The following is a 16786-nucleotide window of genomic DNA, read 5'->3' on the forward strand; positions in this document are numbered from 1 at the left end:
CAAAAAGAAAAAAGCCGGAAGTGGCGCTGTGGCTCAAGTGGTAGAGCGCTAGCCTTGAGCTGAAGAGCTGAGGGACAGCGCCCAGGCCCCACAACTAGACCCCCCCCCAAAAAAAGCACAGTAAATCAAAGGAACACCAAAGCACAACATGACAGCTAGACCAGGATGCTGGCAACTACAGGAGGATGTTAGGATGAAATGAGAAAGAAATAAAACCTCATCTGAGGTGGGTCAAATTGTTCCTCAAAATCAAATTATCCCTCAAAATCAGACCTCATCATCTAACATGGGTCAGATTGTTCCTGAAAATCAAATTAGCAAGCATGAAGAAGTAGAGAAGTCTGCTAACTTGAGGAGAAGCTTTTACCTTACTGAATATAAACAACATCTTAATGAAAGTAATTAGGAAACCCAGTGCTTCAAATTGCTTGTCTAACACTCCAACACTTTATCCTTCACCCTCCTACTCATTCTCCTTTCAAAAGGCAATAAAGGACACTGAACAACACGAATTCTTTCATACATTCTTATTTGTTAAACCTCCTATAGGGATCCCTTAAAATGTCACTCACCATAGCACTAGAACACAGAGGTATATTGAGCTTAGAGGAGGAAATTCTTCTTCATTTCTAGGCCAAACTACAAACTTAAAGTTGTTTCGCTAAGATCTTTAATATAATACAACACCCTTCTCAGTTCATACAGCCTATTATTCATTCTTCACTGTCATTACCTAATCAAGTCAGTGGAAATCAGGTAGGGAAGTGAAAAAATATGCTCCTAGTCACATGGAACGTAAGTTTGGAAACAATGCAGATTTATGCTATAGTTTAGTGGTAGAATATGTGCTTAGCACACACAAGGACCCAAGAGTTTTAAAAATTGTAAAACAAGCCAAACAATGGTTCATACTCAGATTGATTACTATTCCCCTTGATAATTTTCTTTTTCTGTTTTCATGAGTTTTTTGTTTTTTTATTTTTTGTTTTTAGTGTAGGTCCTGGTGTTGAACTTGGGGCCTGAGCGCTATCCCTGGGCTCTTTTGCTCAATGATAGCACTCTATCTCTTCAGCCACAACTCTACTTTTGGCTTTTTGGGGAGTAGTTAACTGGGGATAAGAGTCTCACAAACTTTTCTGCCTGGGCTGGCTTTGAACTGCAATCCTCAGATCTCAGCCTCTTGAGTAGCTAAGATTCCAAGTGTACGCTACCAGCATCCAGCTGCCTTGATAGTTTTCTATACTTTGCTCTTGAATTCATTATTATAACCAGCATATAATAGCAAAAGAATTTAAGATGGTGCTAGTCTCATATGTATCTTTAACATTGTATATGACTTGGAAAAACACTTTATTTGGCCTAGATCTGAAATATTTAATTAATTTAAAATAAGAGTACCTCCTTATTTAACCAATTTCACAAAAGTGTTGAGGAAAATTAAATAAAATAATATACAGAAGAATTACCAAAAGTATTAAATGGTAAACAAATATGAGTAAATAATACAGAAAAGTATCATTCCAACCAGAATAAAACATGTACTGAAAACTGTGGTTTTGTTATCCCTGATGATTATCATCAACTACAAATGTAAGTTAATTAGGGAATCATGAAGAAAATCCCAAAAAACAAACAAACCTTACATGAAAATATGACCAGAGACCTGATAACGAACAGACTCAGACATTTAATAACATGTTTTTTGACCCATATGCACTTTGCACTTGTTGAGAATATGACAGAAAAAAAGCAAATAGCAGGATATTCAAGCAGGGGCTAGTGCTAAAAGGAAATAAAGGTTGTTTGGCAATGATGGAGAAAAGAGCTGGAACAGACTCCTCATAGAAAAGATTTGAGTACAATGGGACACAGGGTTAACCAATTCAGCAGGGATGGGATACTAGACACTGTATTGGAAATGGGACTATACAACTTGTGGGAGACAGGGGTGAGGAGGGGAAAAACTGGGAGAAAATGAGGGAGGAGGTGACACTGTTCAAAAAGAAAGGTATTCATTACTTGACTTATGTATCTGTACCCCTCTGTACAACAAACTTTTTTACAAAAGAAAAGAACTTGGACATGTTTACTAATGAGAAGGAGTTAATAAAAGAGATATTGAAGACTTGGGAAAAGGAAACAATTACAGGCAGAGGTTTCCAAGCGCAAGATGGGAGGTGAGGTGAAGAGTCTTGGCAAATGATAGAGAAGCTTAAAATTGGAATAAAGCAGTATTTACCAAAATCATGCATCATTAAGTAGGCTATAGTTCACATAGAAGAAGCAATTTAATGTACAGAAAAGTAGTAGTAATGGATGTCAACCTAAGAAGAACAGAGTAGAATAGTGGTGACTTCTAATGTTTAGATGGTAGTGGCCATAAAAATTACTTAAACATCTGCTAAGTCAATTTTTGGAGGACACATTACAGCAAATACTTTAAGCTACGGGCCTAAAACTTCCTTAATGAGTGTCAACTTTTGTTTATAAACAAATATGGTGAGGCCAATACCAAGCAGTCCAACAAATTCACTAACCTAATGTTACTGACACCAATGTCTAAAGACAAGTCTCAAAGTAGAACCCCTCAGACCCAGAATACTCCATCGTAATACCTGATAGAATCACAATGGACCCTTCCCAGCCCCCATGCTTTACAGTTCTTGAATTCTTCTAATCACTTAAAAAAAGGGTAAGCATCCCAGGGAACCCTGATACTACTATCATGAGGATTTTAGGAATAGCTTATTTCCTCCAAGCCCCGCTCCCATCATTTCAAACCTGTATTCAAATCTGTCATATCCTGACCAACAGAGAACTCTTCATCATAGTTTTCATATAAGTGTGAAAATTTAGGGGGCTGATAGGACTCTACAATGTATTTAGTTTACTAATTGTTACATTGTCAATCACAAAAGACCTTTAAACTCTCCCTCTCAGTAGTGAAGAAGCCATACAATTGACCCCGATTTACAAAATCTCAAGCCACAGCATAGATTTGATGATATCACGAATTGAATGAATGACTAACACCACACAGAATACATGGAATGACTAAAATTATACAGATACATTACTTCCTGTATGAATTCTAAATTATGCCTTTACCTTGACTCTGCTCTTCAGGCTGGATCTCTAGAAACTGACTCAATCACTTGATTTTTCAACCTACTCAGTGCTTTCCTATGTAATAATCTACACGCTGGCATAATCTTGATATTCTGATAACTGACAGAATGTAAAATCTTTTACCTCAATAGTACTACCGTTTATATTCCTTGTCCTACTACTGTTTAAGTACTGAAAACAATTTGATTCCTAGATTCATATGATTCCCAAGTCATAATGTGGCTTCATCAAGGTCGTACATACTATTCCTTCATTTCAAGACCATAATCGTAGTTTATGAAAGTGATCCACATCATCACCCATTATTTGACAGATTCTCTTCTACTATAGTATGCCATTTCTAAACAATATCATCATTAGATTTTAATTTTCAATAGCAGTAGATAATTCCATAAAAACTATCAATTTTTTTTCTTATTGGAGAGAGGAACAAGTCTGTCACCTGGTAAGTCAGACAGTAAGCAAGCAGTGGGTATAGCAGTGTTCTGACAAAGAAGATGGAGGCAAGAGGAGTAAGAACTGTTGGTACTTACCCACAGGTCTGGTCCTTGCAAGAACTGGAAGGAAAACAGAAAAGGAACCATCAAAAAGGGTGAGTCTCAGACTAGTACAATACATCTCTATTGTCAAAGGCAAATTTAGGGGAAAAATAACAACATAGTTACCTGCTTATAGTTTCCTCTGTATAAGTCAGTTTCTAAGAAAAAACAAATATAAAAATAACTCAATTGGTAACAGTTGTGAAGCAGTGAATAAAACTTATTCTACAGAGAACACTAATGTTCTAACATGATAGACTGTATGTCACAGTTTTTGTGATACAGTTTTCTGTGACATACAAATAATAAATGCAGATACTATTAATGCCAACTTGGTTTTGTGTCTGTGGGCATTTCTCAACATTCAGTGTTTCTATGTGTCCCACAGTTGCTGAGTGTCTCAGAATAGGTACAAATTAACAGAGTTTACTTGCTAGTCATTTGATAAAGGTCTAAAGTTGGAAACTGGTAGAGTTTTACATTTATATGCTATAAACTCAGAATCAAAGAATTTTGTGATGTAATAAACTGACATCCTGTAACACTATATACATGAATATAAAATAGCCAATAAATCTGTTTCTCTAAAATTCAGACAAAAGACAAATCATATCAGTAATTGGATTTTTTTTTCAACTCGGAATTCCAAAACAAATTTTCCTAAGTTTCTTCTAAATTGCAGTTTTAAGATCAACGTGACGTAAAGAACAGACTTCCAACTCAGAAGGTCTAGTTTCAAATGCCTGTTTCCTACTTCTAGTTCCAAATGGATTAACCCAAGTGTGTGTGTGTGTGTGTGTGTGTGTATGCACACACATCTTTCTTCATTTAGTCTTAGCGATGTGTGCATGCTACTACAACACATGATTCCTTTCCTCCTCATAACACTTACCTTCATGAGTAAGCTTCTGTGTTCCACTGACTGACTAAAATTGGTACCCATTTCAAATATACTTGTAATTCCATCCTCACACAAATCCATCCAGTAACGATATTCCTCACGCTCAGGAAGTCGATCCCAAAAAGTCCTGAATGCTTCCCAGACAGCTTCCTGGCATACTGGAAAAGGGACAGAGAAATGTTTTTAGGGAAAACTAGCCTGGCGTAACATAGCCTGGAGGTCGGGGGACGGGGTGTGAGTCTCACAATGAATGGAACAATCATTCAGATTTCCATAAGAGACTCTCACCCACAGTGTCTTTTCTGGAGGTATATGAGAGTGGTACTCAGTTAAAGTTCTCTGTATGTCTGTAAGTCCTTTCAGTTCTAAAGATAATTTGTTGTATGCTTCATTCTTTTCCTTTAAAAGGGGATTTAGTCATTTCTTAATAAGCTGGAGTTTGGTCCTCATCTCTTAAAAAAAAATTCCATGAGCCTGGCGCTGGTGGCTCACGCCTGTAATCCTAGCTACTCAGGAGGCTGAGATCTGAGGATCAGGGTTCAAAGCCAGCCCGGGCAGGAAAGACTGTGAGACTCCTATCTCCAATAAACCACCAGAAAACCAGAGCGCTCGCCTTGAGCTGAAGAGCTGAGGGACAGCGCCCAGGCCCGGAGTTCAAGCCCCACGACCGAAAAAAAAAATTCCATGTTTATTCTCTGCAAAAGTATAGCTGATGTTAAGTTTACTGTATTTAACCAGGCGTTTTCTGAATAGATACTGATTTTAAGTTTCCTTAATGTTTACAGATGTCTTTCTTAAATTGTACCTTTAAAAGTCAGTTCTTTGACCTTTCTGAATGGCGCTATAACTTTAAAATGTCTGGAATAATTTTTTGGCAAAATAGAGTAGCATAAGTGAAATAGCATCCACCCCTTTGAATTTTTTTTTCTCAAGGAAGCCCTTTTTGTAAACTTTTATTGTAAAGATGCTGTACAGAGCGGTCACAGTTTCATGAGTAAGGCAATGAGTACATTACTTGTCCATCATTGTTACCCCTTCCCTTCCTTGTTGTTGTCCCGCTATCACTCCTCCCCTCCCCATCCCATCCCCTACCTCCCACTCTCCCACCCCTGCCCAAAGTTGTAAAGTTCGCTTCCAATATACTGTGTGTGGGTATCCTTGTTGCAATGAGTCATCCTGTGTCCTTGTTTCAGCGTTTTGTTATTCCCCATCCTCTTCCCAGATTAGACATATATATCGATACCCACACACAAGATGTAGGGTAAGTGAAATGAACCCAAGATATGGCCACAAGAGGTCTGTCTTTATTGTTATTGTTTTAAATGTACCATGTGATTTTATTTTTTGTCGTTGTTGTTTCCTTTGTATGTTCTTTCCCCTATGGTATATCCTCTGTTGTCACTGTACTCCTTTGAAATTTTATCACTTATTTTTAATTTCAAACAGAGTATCTGGAACTCCTCAAAGTTTATAGGAAGTTGAATGTACTTCATAAACTTAGAAAGAAGATGTTTGTCTGGAGTTACCATTCTTAGGCTACTAAATCTCTTATCTAAAAACACAAAATGAAGATTAGTCCTTTTATACATATTAGTAATTGTGCTCCTTAGTATTTAATGAAATGGACTGAAAACCTATACCCACAAAAATATTTATACACACATGTTGAAAGTAGCCTTATTTATAATTGCCAAAACTGGGTGGTGAGGAAGATGTTCTTTGATAGATGAATGAATAAATTAATTCTGGCAAGCCTATATAACAGAGTGTTATTCAATGAGGATGCAAGCAAGTGAAAGAAAGAGAGGGGGAGAGGAGAGGGAGAAAAGGAAGGAAGGAAGGAAGGGAGAGAGGGAAGGAGGGATGTGTGTAGGGAAGGAGGAATTGAGGGAGGGACAGAGAAAAAGAAGAAAGAAGAAATGAGTGTTCAAGCCATGAAAAGCATGGATAAACTCAAATGCATATTGCAAAGTAAAGAAGCCAATCTGAAATGGCTACATATGGTATGATCCTAGTGACAGCTGGGAAAGAGAAAACTATGGAGATAATAAAAAGATCAGTAGTTACCAGAAATTAGAGAGAGGAGCAGATAAGTAAGTGGAACACAGAGGACTTTTATAACAATGGAATTACAATTTTACATTATCATGGTATAGATAGATAGATAGATAGATAGATATAGATAGAGATAGATATAGATATACATTTGCTTAAACAAATACAACAAATGTGCATCACAATGGACCCTAATGTATATGATGAACTTTAGGTAATAATCTGTAAATGCTGGTACATTAACTGTGAAAAACATGCTATATTAATATAATAATACTAATATAAATTTTATATTAATATGTTAATGCTGGGTGATGGAAATTTCCTCTGGCATGGCCCACTGACCACCACACCTTCATCTAGGGGACTTTCCTGTAATTCCCCAGCCTATTCTCCAGCCAGGAATCTTAATCTAAATATGAAAGCCCAATTACCACTTCTACCACTTAGGTGTCATGCACCTGAGTCCTAAGTCCCTCCACCCCAGCTTTCATGATGTCATGCCTCCTGTCCCCTAACTCTCCTCAGGTCACCTTGGTGTCCCTCTTCAACTTTCCATTACAGTTGATCTGTTCTGTTGAAGTTGGTATCTTTGTCCACTTTCATTCTCCCTACCTTTTTGAATTCATCCTTTTCCCTCACACTAGAGAATTTGAGGAGTATATGGTAGCACTCTGGATATTCGGCTAAAATTTTAGGCTTTTATCTAAGCCTAGAACTATCTAAAAATAAAGTCTATTAATTTTAGAAATAATATGTGAAAATTAAAAAAGAAAAATGCTATTCAAGAGGAATAAACTGCTTCATTAAGATAAAACTAATTCAATCTACTTTGCTATTTTCCAAAACCATCAGTTCTTAAAAGCTTCTAAACAATGTCTGCCCATTTTATATAGCACAGAATGTGTTACAATCCATTTCAGATGGACATGACATGACAAGTAAAAGACAGACCAATGAGAAGAGAAGGGAAGTGATAAGCAAAAAAGAAAATGTAATAGACCCAAGAGAATAATTAATTTGCCATTACAAGAAGATTTAATATTCATTAGCACCCTTCTAAAGAGAAGTCTCTGGACTTATAGAGTCTGAAGATCTAAATTCTAACCCTAGTTTTACCACATATTAACGCAATAAGTATTGGTAAATTACATAGATATTCAAAGCTTTAATGTACTTTACTCCTTTTCAAAGGAATGAATAATTACTGCCTTACAAACTTTATCTGGGGAAGCATTTTTGCAAACTGTGAAGTGCTACAAGAGTTTCATGTTATTACAGGTTGTATATCTCCTACTCAAAATTCTGGAAGTGAAAAACCATGTACACTTGCAGCATTGTTTACCATAGTCAAGATATGGAATCAATCCAGATGCTACTCAATGGAGAAACAGATCAAGAAAATATGGTGATATACACAATGGAATTCTACTTGTCCATCAGAAAGAATGATACTGTATCATTCATAAGGAAATGGAAAGACTTGGAAGCCAGTAAAATAAGCCAGACCTAAAGAAACATAGGTTGCATGGTTTCCTTCATCTGTGGTAACTAGAATGTGTCTACAAACCTACAAATAAACACACTGGATAGTAAATACACACACATATACACAGGTACATGATAAGCTATACAAGTCTCTAGACAGTCATACAGTAAGACTAAAGAAATATCTTCACAGGAGCAGCTCACAAAGACTCAATAACTATGTGCATATGATCATAGAAAGTAATATCTTTCAAAATGACTCCAAGAAATGGAAATGAGCTTTTTGCTGCTGTTGTTGCTGCTTTTGTTATCTTTTCCTTTTGTATTGTTTATTAGTTTATTTGTCTTTGAGAGGGTAAGGGGGCACAGAAAAGGGGGGACAAAGGGTAAACAAATATGGCAGTGGTACTCACTAGACAGTATGTTGAAAATGAACTATACAACTTGTGGGTGGAAAGGAGAGGGCAAAACTGGGAGAGAGCCAGGGAAAAGTTCAAAAAGAAATGTACTTATTATCTGACCTATGTAACTGTAAGCCCTCTGTACATCACCTCTGCAATAATAATATAATTATTTTTTAAATGCTGGAGATGGGGACATGTAGTTGTGTGATAGAGCACATGGCTTATTGATAGAACATTTACCTAATGTATGTAAAGCACTGGATTAAATCTCCACAGCACCCCAAACATATAAACACACACAAACTAAACAAACAGTGGTGTCTCAGATTTGTAATCCCAGCTACTTGGGAAATGGAGGATCATGGGTTGAAGACAACCAGACAAAACCTTTTTGAGACTCCCATCTCAACTAATAAAAATCTAGGTGGGTGGTTTATACTTGTCCTCCCAGCTACTTAGGAAGTATTAGCAGGAAGCTAACAGTTCAGGCCACTTCAGGAAATAAAAAATGTGAGACTCTCTCCCAAAAGTAAAAGAAAAAAGGAATGTGGTATAACTCGGGTAGTTTTAGGATAAAACTCCTAATTTAAAACAAAATAAAATAAAATTTGAGTGTGTTGCTTCAGATACCACTGTAAGAAGTACTATCATTTTAAACAGTGTCTTCAATAATTTTGGAATAACTGAATATATAAAAGACTGACACTAGATTCCTGTGTTTTTCCCTTAACTAAAATCAAAGTGGATTGAAGTCCTTAATGTAAGACCTGAAAATTTAAAATTATAGTATAAAAGCAAAGGAAAAATACTAGAAGATAAAAGAATAAGCAACAATTTTCTTAATAGACTCTAATAACAACAAATAAGGGTAAGAATTAGCACATGGGATAATATCAAATGAAAAGTCTTCTGCACTTGAAAGTAAACAACTTTTAGAATCAAGTAATAGCCCTGGGAGAGTGTGAGGGAAGCGATGACATTATCCAAAAAGAATTATACTCTTTACTTGAATTGTAACTATAATCCCTCTGTATATCACTTTTATAATAACCATTTTTCAGAGACGATCCACAGAACATGAAAAAAAATCTTTACAAGCTATTTATTGTACAAAAAGTTAACATATAAAATATATAAAGAGCTCAAATAATCAAATATTCCTCCCCCCAAAAATTAACTTAACTAATAAATACGCAATCGAACTGGACAGTTCTCAAAAGAAGTATAAATGGCTAATAAATGAAGAAATGTTCATCATCCTTAACATAAACCAAACGCAAATGAAAACAACATAGATTCTATCTTACCCAGTCAGAATGGAAGTCATCAAGAAAAAAAAAATACTGATTAAGCATGTAGGACAAGGGAAAGAACACTCTTACACTATTGGTAGGAATGAAAATTGGTCTAGCCATTATGATCCTGCCATACCATTCTTGAATATAGATCAAAAGGAACATACAAAAGAGATAACCTACCCACACACCACTAAAACAGCTCTGTTTACTATAGCCAAGATATGGAACACATAGTTTAGGCATAAAGGAGAATGAAATTATGTTACTTGCAAAAAAATGGATGGAACTGGAGATCATCATGTTAAGAAAGATAATCCAAGTTCAGGAAAACAAATAATACACATTTGTTCTTGTATGTGGAATCTATACTTTAAAAAGTAATAATAATGACATGATTATAAAAAATATAAAACCAACATTCTGGCAGAGGGAGAAAGGAAACAGTGATAGAGGTTGAATGTTACAAAAGTTCATTATTATATATGTGTATGAAAATAGACAAATAGAACTCACCAAAAAGGAGGGGAAAGGAGAGAGTGGCTAAGAAAGGCAACTATAGATAGGTAAATGTGATCATCATACATTATATTATGCTAGAAATATCACAAGACCCCTTTGTACAATTAAGATAATAATAATTATTGTTGCAATGTTACAAATGGATTTTATGTTTCTGCTTGCTAAAAAGTCTGTATGGTAAATATGCTTCCAATTGTTCCCCAAATTTCCATTTTTATCTAAGAAAAATTACTAAATAAAAAAATTACACTTTCAAAATTAAAAAATAATTATTGTTGCTATTATAATAACTACATAAAAATAAAATAAGGGACCATTAGAAGGGATCCAATAGACAAGAGGAAAAGACAAGGTGGCAAGGGTGAATATTATAGAAGTATATAAAAATAACACAGTAAAACTCAACAAACAACTGTTAAAAAGGAGGGGCAAATAGAAAAGGATTCAGAAAGTTTTGTACAGATGGGGTGAGTTTGATCAAAGTACATTATATACATATTGCAAATATTATAATGAAGTACTTTCTACAATTCATTTATGCTTATATTTTAATATGCTTATATTTTATATATTTGACCTAAAATTCTTCATGAGCATCAAATATATTGTAATACCTTCCTAATTAAACATTGATCCTGAGGGAAAAGAATAAAATACTTCATAGCTTTTTTCTCTTCAATTTACATTTACAAATAAATGTTTTTAAAGGAAAAGTTTAATTGAATAATAGTTTTAATTTGTGCTAGGGAAAAAAACTGAATGGGTGGGTTAAATAATATTTATAAATTCATAATCAGAATATCTGCATTCTTTCACTGCACAGACTAACTCAAATTTCCCACTATCCATTATGCCTACTTCTTTTTTCTCATTTTATTTCTTTATTTATATATTTACTTGGCAATAGAATTTACTAGTCAATACTCTTTGAGGATAAAATAATCCATTTTTCTTTTCTTGAAAGTATAAAATATATTCAGCTTTGTGCCCATTAAAGTTAGAGTTTTAAAAAGTTCTACCAGTTTATGAACATATTAGCCATTGTAGATATTTTTTGACAATGTGATATATGTGTGGACCCAGAATCTAGCTAATAGGGGTGCTGTTTGGATTTAAATTTTAATATTATAACTTGAAATTTGTAGATCTGAAAAAAATTATTTAATAAAAATAAATATATATTCTTTACCTTAAAAAATAAATTTTACAAGATCACAAAAAGAAAGTACCATTATTTTAAACACAAAAACTTTTTTAGCAACCCTAGAAACCTGTGGAATGTTCAAACTACAAAATGAAGAAATGGTTTCATATATATAAACTATTCCAGCGGGTGAGTATGCCTTGGTAAATATGTATTATGAGTACACTTAGGTAAATTACTGCAGTGCAGAGACTAAAAATTATAATTTTTCCAATCATATAAACGTATTTTTGAAGTGCTTACAAAGTCTTGTAATATTGACTTACCTACACTAATGTACCATTTTTCTGAATTATGTTAATACTATATTTTCATCAAGTCCTTTTTGCTTCATTAATATAAAATTTTGTCTAAATTGCCACACTTTTTTTCTTTTTCTTTTTTGCCCGTCGTGGGGCCTGAATTCTGGGCCTGGGCACTGTCCCTCAGCTCTTCAGCTCAAGGTTAGTGCTCTACACTTGAGCCACAGTGCCACTTCTGACTTTAATGCTTATGTGGTGCTAAGGAATCGAACCCAGGGCCTCATGCATGCAAGGCAAGCGCTCTACCACTGGGCCACCTTCCCAGCCCCCTGCCACACTTTTTTTATTGTAAAGATACTGTGCAGAGGGGTTACAGTTACATAAGTAATGAGTACATTTCCTATGGAGCATTATTAACCCCTCCTTTGTTTTTCCCCAACTATCTCTTCCCTCCCCACCTCCCCAATTCCTTCCTCCCCCGCCCCGAAGTTGTAAATTTCATTTTCAACATAGTGTCTTGTACATCTCATTGTTACAATGGGTCAACCTGTATCCTTGTTTTAGCATTTTGTTATTTCCCTTCCTCTCCCCAAATTAGAAAAATGTACATACAAGATGCAGGGCACCAGAATAATCAGCCCAACAAATGGACCATAAATTTCATCAGGAACCCAGGTTTTGTATATTGGCTTACCTCGGACTTTAAAATACCTCATATGGTTTGCAACAGCTTCTGTAACACTTTCATTTGGACAGATTTTTACTCCGTCAGGAAACAGAATAGATCGCCGGTGCCTTCTAAGTAACCACTGTCTCTCAGTTTCTCGGTGATCTAGAATCTGTTTTTTTTCAGTAAGTAGAAGAGCATCTGTAGATTCTTCAGGCAGGAGAAAAGCAATTGTACTCTTGGGTTCTTGGTTTTCTTCTAAAGATACAAAGTTTTGTATTACAAAGTCAAAGCATAGCAAGGCTCAGAATAAAAGTAACAAAAATTGACATTAGGCCACATTTAGACTCTGAATCTAAAAGTCAATGTACAGTGTAGACAGAAGTATAAATCTAAAAAGGGGAATAAAATATTCAATCTCTCCAAAATTCCCACTCCTTTAATTCAAGATTTTTTTAAATCACGTATATGCCCAATTTCATTACAAGAAATAAAAGTAAGGTTTGAACCCAGATTTATTAATTTAAAGATAAAATGCAAAATACTGAACATATTTTTAAACAATTTATAAAAATCAGTATCAAAGATTGAGTTATATTTGAGCAACTTCTCATAGCAATCATGTCAAATAATTTTAGGAGAATATGCTACAGATACATAAAATGATGAAAAACATACCTGTTAAGGATGTAACAATGCCTTCTATCAGGAAAAATATCAAAATATGCAGAGAAATCTTCCCAAAGAGAGGAAACATAATCATTTGGGCCAAAATCAAAGAAACAAGAGGCAAAATCTTAACTGAACATTCAAAGACTTGAAATTTCCAGTAACAAATTGTTACACAAAAGGCCCAACATTTAAAAGTTTATTTTTGAGAACAGACAACCACACCAAAACCATTATAAATTTTTAAAATGTCCTTTCAAAGTAGCTCTCACTTCTTCCTTGAAATTATCAGCATGATAGGAAAGCAGGAGAGATTAGCTAATTAGAACAGATGGGAGAGACAATTTCTTTAATCTAGCAAGCTAAGCTCTTTACTGACACACTCTTGCTGTTAATAAGCAGTTCATTTACAAATAATATGTTTCATTTCTAATTCAGTGTTTTCTTCTCCCCCAAAGTGTTTTTAATCCATTTGTCAAGTTTGATAGATTAACAGGTTCTCTGGGTTTTCCAGACCAAAGATTTACCAGCATAAAATGTCCAGATAGCTATACCGGTATATCACATACAGAGATGTATACTAAACAAAACTCATTTTTTCAATAAAGTTGATGTCTTGTAAATTTCCCTTAATGCTAGAAAAATTGTTCACTGTAAAAACCAGTTATTTTGTCTTCTTACTTATGTATCAAATAGGGGAGGGTCAGAATAGTAAAGCAAACTGCTGAGTATTAACAAATGAACTAATTGAATCCTCAACCATTGCTTAGATTAATGCCTGCCCTGCAGAAGCATGAAGTATAAAGGACAGTATAAAGCTTTGTCCCTTCATTTAGGTTCAAATGTGAGGCCCAGGGTGTTTATGGACAAGAGGAATTTTTAATTCTTAATCAAGAAAGGGTTTCCATCCCATAATGGGATGACAGAAAACTCTGTTTTGCTCCAGTTGTTTTTATCAGATAAATCTAGTAGCCGGGAAATTAGTCATAATACCTGTGGAGGCAAACGTGTTTATCAAATAATTTATACTTTATTTTATGCATATATTTGGAGTTCTCTGGGGGGGAAAAAGTGTCTTGTAAAAGATATAGCAAATTTCTCTTGTCAATCCCTGTTAGCAAAGTAATGTTGTATTATGCTTTAGAAAAAGTTCGCCAATTAGATTCTTCACAATAGCCTCAATAATAATAATAGCCCTTATAAAAAGCTAACACAATGTTTGATAAGAAATGTACTCATTACCTTGCTCATGTAACTGTAACCCCTCTGTTCAGTATTTTCACAATAAAAAACTTATTTAAAAAAGCTAACAAAAGTAATTGACCATTAAAAACACAAGCATGTAGCATTTGCAAAATATTGGGGAATTTGTCAAACTTTATTTGTATGAGTCAGAGAGAAAAGCTGAAAATGTTACTTAACAAAATTTTAAAGTCTTCAAAAATGTTTCTTGACAATCCAGAACATGAGAAAACTTTCTGGTGACAAATATTGCTGAGAAATTAGAAATCTTTCTGATTTATCAAAAGATAAAAATAAAATCTAGATATCTTAGCAATTCGGAAACATTTTCTGTACTTAGACTGAAAAACAGTGTTCTAAAATTCCCCTTGCCTTTCAAATATTTAGTGGTAAGTTTAGTATTCATCTTCAGTAACTCACTGAAGCTCTTTTTTAAAAACATATAGTTATTGTTCTAAAGGCTGATCTTAGCAGCAGCCTTTCAATGTTCACTGAGTTTTCTATTAGGTTGTACCTTCTGTGTTCTCACTTGGCAGAAGAGACAAAGCAATTCACTTCACTCTCCTTTCAGGAGGGCATTGAACCTATTCATGAAGTCACTTCTCAAAATATACCATCTGTTTTGTGTATGTGTGGGTTGAACCAAGGGCTTCAGCCAAGTGTTTACTCTGTCACTTAGCCATATACCCAGCTCAAGACCCCACTGCTTAAGCTCTTTGAGATGCTTTTCTCATTCAAGAAATTAATCTCTGGGCTGGGAAGGTGGCTCAGCGCTAAAGCGCTTGCCTTGCATGCATGAGGCCCTGGGTTCGATTCCTCAGCGCTGGAAGTGGCGCTGTGGCTCAAGTGGTAGAGCACTAGCCCTGAGATGAAGAGCTGAGGGACAGTGCCCAGGCCTGTAGTTCAGGACCCACGACTGGACCCCACCCCCCCAAAAAAAAAGAAAAAGAAATTAATCTCTGCCTGAAGCAGGGATTATTGTAACAATTAAGAAATACGAAAAATATTTTAAAAACTAATACATTGTGTACGTGTCTAAAGTGTTCATGAAGCCTAAATAAAGTACTTTTAAACTTTGAAATCCTCTTTTGTTCAAGTTCCAGAACAGAAAAAAAAATTCCTCCTAACTATACATTACTTAAGAACTTCATAGCTATGTTCTAAGAAATGTGGTTTGCAAAAACTCAGAAACCTATATTACTTTAAAAAAAAATGGGGCTGCAGGGTGGCTCAGTGGTAAAGTGCTTGCCTTGTATGCAGGAGGTCCTGTTCAGTTCCCAGCATGACACAAGCAGAAAAAGGCAGAAGTGGCACTGTGGCTCAAATGGTAGAGTGCTAGCTTTGAGCCAAAGAGCTGAGGGACAGCGCCTAGGCCCAAAGTTCAAGCCTCATGACCAACAAAAAAATAAAAATTATATATATATATATATATATATATATATATATATATATATATATATATATATATGGCTGGGCACTGGTGGCACTGGTGGCTCATGCCTGTAATCCTAGCTACTCAGGAGGGTGAGATCTGAAGATTGTGGTTCAAAGCCAGTCCAGGCAGGAAAGTCCATGAGACTCTTATCTCCAATAAAACCACCAGATAACTGGTAGTAAAGCTGTGGCTCAAGTGGTAGTCTTGAGCTGAAGAGTTGAGGGACAGCACCCAAGCCCAGAGTTCAAGCCCCACAACTGAAAAAAAAAAAAAAAAAACAAGCATGTGAAGCTGGGTGTCAATGGCTCAAACCTATAACCCTAACTACTCAAGAGGCTGAGATCTGAGGACTGCGACCTGGAGCCAGCCCAGGCAGATAGATCTAACTTTTGTCCCCAATCAACCAGCACAGACAGGACTGGAGGTGCAGCTCAAGTGAAAATATTTCTTGAGTTTTCATTAAAAGAGTTGTTTAAAGAAATATTTTGAAGTTGGGTATTGGTGGCATCACAAATAAACCTAGCTACTCAGAAGATTGAAATCTGAGGCTCAGGGTTTGAAGCCAGCCCAGGAAGAAAAGTCCATAAGACTCAGATCTCCAGTTAACAACCAAGGAATCAGAAGTGGAACTTTGGCTCAAGTGGTAGAACACAAGTTTTGAACAAAAAACAGGGATAGCACCAAGGCCAGAGATTCAAGCACCAGGATTAGCACATGAAATCTCATATAATGGTCTTGAATCTTGTTCTGCATCAAAAAACGTCTCCAAATCAGAAAAAAAAATGAACATCAGGGTTGGGAGGGATGGGGGGAGAATGATGAAAGGGGTAATGTTGATCTAAATTCATTGTTATTATATACTATTTTTGTTGAATGGCAACTCCTTTGTACATATAAAGAAAACAAGAATTTTAAATTAAATATTAAGCTCTGCTTTTAAGAAGCAGAGAATTTCATTCACATCTAATTCCAAATAGGTTAGGAATAATTGTGT

At 35.4% G+C, this 16786-nt stretch overlaps 1 protein-coding gene across 1 annotated transcript in view; it reads right to left on the bottom strand.

Moving 5' to 3' along the window:
* Impg2 (interphotoreceptor matrix proteoglycan 2) overlaps positions 1 to 13209 on the bottom strand; it is a 101321-nt gene extending 88112 nt beyond the window's left edge. The window contains exons 1-4 of the mRNA XM_013024096.1: positions 13125 to 13209; positions 12474 to 12749; positions 4561 to 4727; positions 3795 to 3826 (exon numbers count right to left, since the gene is read on the bottom strand). Of these exons, the coding sequence (XP_012879550.1) occupies positions 3795 to 3826; positions 4561 to 4727; positions 12474 to 12749; positions 13125 to 13209 (560 nt within the window). The remainder of the gene's footprint in view (positions 1 to 3794; positions 3827 to 4560; positions 4728 to 12473; positions 12750 to 13124) is intronic.
* Positions 13210 to 16786: the final 3577 nt, after the last annotated feature.

This window comes from Dipodomys ordii, unplaced genomic scaffold (genome assembly GCF_000151885.1).
Source record: "Dipodomys ordii isolate 6190 unplaced genomic scaffold, Dord_2.0 Scaffold73, whole genome shotgun sequence".
Classification (NCBI taxonomy): Eukaryota; Metazoa; Chordata; class Mammalia; order Rodentia; family Heteromyidae; genus Dipodomys; species Dipodomys ordii.